This window comes from Malus domestica, chromosome 17 (genome assembly GCF_042453785.1).
Source record: "Malus domestica chromosome 17, GDT2T_hap1".
NCBI lineage: Eukaryota > Viridiplantae > Streptophyta > Magnoliopsida > Rosales > Rosaceae > Malus > Malus domestica.
In genome coordinates this window covers 33,224,799-33,231,653 of record NC_091677.1, presented here as the reverse complement: position 1 = coordinate 33,231,653, position 6,855 = coordinate 33,224,799, and the positions used below count along the sequence as shown (strand labels likewise).

The following is a 6,855-nucleotide window of genomic DNA, read 5'->3' as shown; positions in this document are numbered from 1 at the left end:
GATAAGATTTGTGTTGGTAGATTGTTCGTTCTGCAACTCGAGACAATATTTCTCTCAACACTTTATAATTTTTCTTAACTCTTCAAGAGTCTTAATTTAATATCATCAACTCTTCAGGAATTCTAATTTAATGTCATTGACTCTTGCAAGAGATTTTAGTATGTTGCAACAATATCATAATGATAGTACTCACTAAGGCAATTTATACCATCCATTGGTATTGAGTACATAATTTATGCTTTACCCTTCGGGGGCTTACTTCAAGCAATTTGAATCCTTCAAGGATTTTCTACACTTCATGACACATTTTCCTTTGGAATTTATACAGAGCAATTTGCTCCCATGTATACTTGAGGGATTTACTTATGGAGATATGATGTGAGCGACTCACAACCCTTAGTATATAATTCTCCATTCATATGAACTTGTTTACAAGAGTATAATTTCAGGTTTCAATACCTTGTGTCATATCATGTGAGTGTATTTCACTGTAATACAAATGCCCTATGTAACCTCCTTGGTTCAACAGTTTTTGGCTATTTTATTATATTCAAATATATAGGTCCATTTTTCCACGTTCGTACAAAATTGTAATGGAATTGCTTTTCTCTATTTTTGGCCAATAATTTTGTTGACGAAAAAGAACAAGACTCAATATCAACACAGCTCATTGATGAATTTAGAAGCTACTTGTAAAAATCAAAATTACCATTGGTTATCATCAATCCATGATCCCATATTCTCATGTGCATGCGCATGCATAAAAGCTTTTTATTTCTTTGGATATCCATTGCCTCTTCAAGAGCATTACACCATCTCTTCCAGAATAGTCGTAATTTAGAGAATACGGATCATAACCTCTTCTAGAGCGTTATAGAGCTTGGATTTTAATCTCCACTTCTGGGAGTTGAGTCATTGGAACCTATATGTCTATCATGCTCCATGCATGAGACATCAACATTCCCATGTCCGCGGATTGTCCTTTCTGGGATGTATATCCATGCAGCGATTGTCATGCTTCTGGCATGCAACAGTTATGCTTCGGGAATGCAATAGTTTAGTAGTGCCATATTCTTCTTCTTTCGAATGAATGAACCTTTTGAGTCTAAGGGTCTACCACGCTTCAGGCGTGCAACAGATAAATCATTTACTGCCATATTATTTTGTCCAACAGGGACATCAATTCTTGTAGGCACATTTGCAGCAAGTATATATGATTTCATCACTTTCGTTGCATCATTCAATTAGTTTTACTTTATTTTCATATTGATTGCTTCGTGAATCAAAATAAGACAAATTATCTTCGTTCTTCTGGAATGGTCTTTTCTTATCATTCTTCTGGAATGATATTTTCTCATCATTCTTCTGGAACAATGTTATTTTCTCCCCCTAATGGCGGGAAAACTGTCTTATCAAAATTATAGTCCGTAAATCATGCGGTAAATATATCTCCAGTCAAGGGTTCCAAATGTTGAATGATAGATGGTGGATCAAATTCAACATAAATTCCCAGTTTGTATTGATGCCTTATAGGGGTGGAAAAAATTCCCGAAAATCCTGAACCAAACCGAAAAAATCCCGATCCCAAACCAAAAATTTCCCAAACCAAAATTCCCAAAATTTTCAGGATGCTATCCCGAACCGATCCCGAAATTTCGGTACGGAATTCGGGATTGGCTTCTCGATATTTCGGGAATCCCATACCAAACCGAAAATATATAATATTAATTATTATATATATTATTCTTTTATAATTGATGCTAGTAGTTTCTAATTCATGCTCCGCAACCTGGAATGCCCTACACCTTGCATATTTTTCATGTTTTGTTTTATATTCATTTGGATTTTATTATTGCTGCTGCCATGGCTGATGATTTCAGAAGGCTTGATTATTTTGTGTCTCAAGTCTCAATAGATTGCAAAAAAAGGTTTAATTAATTTGAATTTTGACTTTGATAAAAACAGTCAGGCATGCCAGTTTTAGATTAAATGGTAGTGTGAATGAAATGACGTTCATAGTTCATAAATGTGTTCTTGAATTATATATTTGAACAACAATTCATAATTTCATATTTCAATTTGGGATTCCCAATTTGTCCCGAAATCCCGAAAATTTGGTTTGGGATTAGTCTTCAAATTCCCGTCCCGAAAATTTTCGGTTTGGGATTCGGGATACTAGTTTCAGTATGGTATCCCATACCGAACCACCCTTAATGCCTTATTTTAGTACGTTGTGGTAGTCTTACGGGCACATAGATAACACAACCAAAAACTCGTAAATGTTAATGTTTGGTTGGTGCCCAAACACGAGTTGTACTGAGAAATATTGATAGTTGGCAACTGGTCTCAAACAAACTTAATAATGAATTATGTAAAATGACATATGTAAAATGACATGTCCCTATGTCAAAACTGGCAATTTTGTTTTCATGAGTAGAGTGCGAGTAATCAATTTCATCCGCTTAATAAATGCTTCTGCTAAACCATTTTGAGTATGGACATAAGGAATTTCTGGTCCTTATTAAATAGTCTGTAGACTGAGACTCTTATGACTTTTATTACAATTAAGTTGAGGCACTGCGACACTTCACACTTACAATACTCATCAAGGAATTTCAAGTCATGATCTTCAGGATCAAGGGACTTCATGCCTGATCTTTTTGTATGATGGAACTTCAGGTCCAATCATTTTATATGATGATGATCAAGAAACTACAGGTTCTGATCTGATCAAGAAACTTCAGGTCCAGTAAGTACTTATCGTAACAAAAATAAGTATAATAAATAAATTAAAGCAATAGGCGGTAATTCCAGCCATAGTAAATAAATTGCATTTAAGTAAATAAAGCTTGTGACAAGGGCTTTAATTGAGCATCATTCACATAAATCAAAACTTAAAGCAGTAGGCGGTAAAACCTTCCATGGTAAATAAATTGTTTTAAAGTAAATAGAACTTGTGAAAGGATTTTAAACCAACACCATTCACATAAATCAAAACTTAAAGCAGTAGGCGGTAAAACCTTCCATGGTAAATAAATTGTTTTAAAGTAAATAGAACTTGTGAAAGGATTTTAAACCAACACCATTCACATAAATCAAAACTTAAAGCAGTAGGCGGTAAAACTGTCCATGGTAAATAAATTGCTTTAAAGTAAAACTGTCCATGGTAAATAAATTGCTTTAAAGTAAATAGAACTTGTGAAATGATTTTAAACCAACACCATACACATAAATGAAAACTTAAAGCAGTAGGCGGTAAAACCGTCCATGGTAAATAAATTGCTTAAAGTAAATAGAACTTGTGAAAGTGTTTTAAGCCATCATCATTCACATAAATAACAATAACATGAAATATGTATTTTTTTTCTTTTCAGAATGGTGGTTCCAGAAATCTTTGGAGAAATGTTGTGGGTACTTTGTGTATTATTTCCCTCGGAATCCTATTCACACACATGCGCACACCTAGTATTAATAATGGATCACATGCACCATTCAAAGCCTTTTGGCTTTTTCCCCTTTTTGTTTTATTATATTCCTCCCTTCACATCTGTCGGGGCACCCATCCAAATTGTGCTTATTTTATTATTATTATTATTATTATTTTCTTTTCAGAATGGTGCAGATGCATCATTAGAAACCTTTATCCAAAAATTCTACTTTTTCAATTCTTTTTCACACGATGCTTGAAACACCATTCCATAATCCTTCCTTCCTTTTCTTATTTGTCTGTCTGTACTAGTCTCAAACCCAGGGTCATCTGGGTTGTTGTGGAGGTCACACAGAGCCAATTCAATCCAATAAGGCTACCAGAGGCTAATGTTGTTCTTGCATGACCCAGAGAATATGACGTCGCAAAGCAAGAACTTCCCTATAGGGACATAGATGACAACGGAGTTGATAGAGGTACAAGGGAGGCATGTGTGGAGTCAGTCATGCCATCATCATCTCAGATAACCGAGTATTCATGGGAGTTCTCGAGATCCGTCGAAAACGACGCGATCTGGGTCTCCAAGTCTGATGAGATTCTTCTGAATCTCTAGAAACCAGTTGTCAGGTCTGAGTTTTCTTATCTCGTGACGACTACAAGTCGTTGTAAATTTCAATTCTTACCGGAAATCGGCAGGGCGCTTCTGGCGCGGTGGGAGATACAGAAAATGGACATACCTTTTATTCTATGAAATTTTTTGCTAGCAGAGGTGTGCAATGCTTCACCGGATTTATGGCGTTGTGCTTTCCACGGACATAAGAGCTTTTCGTGTTGATAACGTGTTGTAAAATCGATGGTGGGTGCAGTGGAATAAATGAAACAAGACACAAAATTTACGAGGTTCTTCTACAGTTAGTGTGACTAGAGTACGTCCTCGGGGCAGCAGTGATGCTTTCATTATAATTTGGAATAATAGGAGTACAAAGATAACTCTCTCTATTATCTCCTCTCCTCTTCCTCTCTTTTCTCTCTTCCTCTCTCTTTCTCTCATCCTTTCTTCCTTCCTATCTCTCCCGTATGTCTCACAACCTTCTTCATCTCTCATTCATTTTATAAACAAAAAGAGAACACTATTCACTTTACAAATTTTCCACAAATGAATAGTGAAAATACTGTGCATAAATAGTAACAAACTATTCATGTGGGCATCCATATATTATTCACAACAATATGGTTATATTATCAAATATTTAGTCACTATTTGTTCTTTAACAAAAAATTTTAACTTTCAAGTGTGGATTTTTTTATTTTTTTTTCAAACAAGGAGACACTAGTGGAAAGTTCGGGTCCGGAGGGGCTATGAGAAATTTCATCTTGTCCGTGGCCACAGTCAAGCAGACTCGTCAGCTTAAAGTATCAAACTCAGGACCTCCCACAATTTTCTGTTTATTGGATGTTTTGGATGTTGTACAATATTCTAGGGGATTGGGTATTGGATTTTTCTCTTACATTCGTTCAAAACTCTTAGGCCATCTCCAACTGATGGTTGGCCAGATGGCTCGTTTTAGCCATCTGGCCCTCCAAGATTCTCCAATATATTAATATTTTAATGAACAGTACAGGGCCATATTTGCCTCCGTCTCCAACCGAGGGCTAGAGGGCTCATTTTAGCCCTTTCACAAAAAACCGTCTCTAAGGCCATCTCTAACCGAAGGCTGGCCAGAGGGCTCGTTTGAGCCCTCTGGCCCTCCAAGATTCTCTAATATATTAATATTTTAATGAACAGTACAGGGCCATATTTGCCTCCGTCTCCAACCGAGGGCCAGAGGGCCAAAGGGCTCGTTTTAACCCTGTCACAAAAAACCGTCTCCAACCGAGGGCCAAAGGGCCATAGGGCCAAACATAATTTATTCTTGAAAAACTACAATTTAAATTCAAATCTAACGGCTAGGTGACGTTAACATGATGTCAGCTAGCCGTTGGTAGCTGACATCATGCTGACGTCAGCTAGTCGTTGGATTTGAATTTTTTTTGCTATAAATAGGGTGGATATTGGGCTATAATTCACACAACTTTAAATTCAATCTATTTCAATTCAATCTCTTGCAATTCAATCTCTTTCAATTCAAGTTTGCAATGAATTCCAACTTTGGATCTTCATCCAATTCCAAATTGGAAGCAAAATGGGCGCAAATGAGACGAGAAGATGAGGAGTTTGATGAAGAAGTTCAAGTAAGGCGCAACAAACAAAACATGGCAGCAGCCATGGCTGCGGCCATGGTGTGTCAGCCAACTGAGGAACAACCTCAATGGGGTGGCTCTATTGTTGGTCGCTCTTACAAACCACGAAACAGAGCGATGGCACATGCCAATCTGATGAACAACTACTTCAACCTCAACTCGGTGTACACAGAAGAGGATTTCAGACTTCGCTTCCGGATGAGGCGTCATGTCTTCGTGCGTTTACTTCGTGATGTCCAGCAGGTCAATCCATACTTTCGACAGAAGCGGGACAGAGCAGGCCGCCCTGGTTTCTCACCTCATCAGAAGGTTACTGTTGCACTCCGAATGATGGCATATGGCTCCTCAGCTGATTCGATGGATGAAACCCATGGTATGTCTGAGTCTACATGCCTTAATACTCTTGAAGAATTTTGTAACACAATTGTTCAGGTTTACAAAGACGAGTACTTCCGAGAGCCAAATCAAGAAGATCTGAATCGGCTCCTTCACAAAGCTGAAGACCGTGGGTTTCTGATGTGAAAATTAACTTGACACACAAATTAAACCCTATGGATGACAATTGTAGTATATGAGCAAATAGGGATCGTTCTAGACCGGGGATTAACTAGGGATGCTAATCAATGTAAAACTGACTCAAGAACATAAAAAATATAATGTAGAACACTAAACTAGACTCAATTAATGCAAAACTAAAGTTTAAAACACCTAAACAAACTAAAAACTCAAAACAGCAACTAAAAGGTTCAAAACTGCCTTAAAACCACTTTCTGGGCAGTTTTGAGTACCTAACACTAGTTTGGACGAATTTGGACTATGACTTGACTCAAAACACTTAAAAACACAACTAAATGGATTTCTAACTAATCTAACACTTTAAAATAAATGGGGGAATGATTTTGACGAAATTAAAACTTTAAAACTCAAACTTTAAAAACAAATGTAAAGCAAAACAGATTGTGATTAAATAGAATGGTGAGAAGCTAGTTAGAGGGTTCCTTATCCACACATGAACATATGCATACAACTCAATCTCCAATTACTCTTTCAACAAACCATGAATGACAATGCCCCAAATTAACTAGATTGCACCAATTAATTCTCAGATTTCCCTAGATTCATTGAATTGAATGGAATACGCATTACAACCAAATTATTCTTATCAAGGACCCTAACTATGGAATACG

The 6,855-nt window shown here is 36.8% G+C and overlaps 1 protein-coding gene across 1 annotated transcript; it reads left to right on the top strand.

Annotated features, from left to right (window-relative positions):
* The first annotated feature begins 5,866 nt into the window (after window positions 1-5,866).
* Window positions 5,867-6,190, top strand: LOC139193490 (uncharacterized). Its single transcript, XM_070816516.1, has one exon. It carries the CDS (start codon window positions 5,867-5,869, stop codon window positions 6,188-6,190), a length of 324 nt encoding a protein of 107 aa, XP_070672617.1.
* The last annotated feature ends 665 nt before the right edge of the window (window positions 6,191-6,855 follow it).

What these genes read in the sequence shown, in the direction of transcription:
- LOC139193490 (XM_070816516.1), top strand. Translation starts at nt 5,867, where the DNA reads ATGAGGCGTCATGTCTTCGTGCGTTTACTTCGTGATGTCCAGCAGGTC.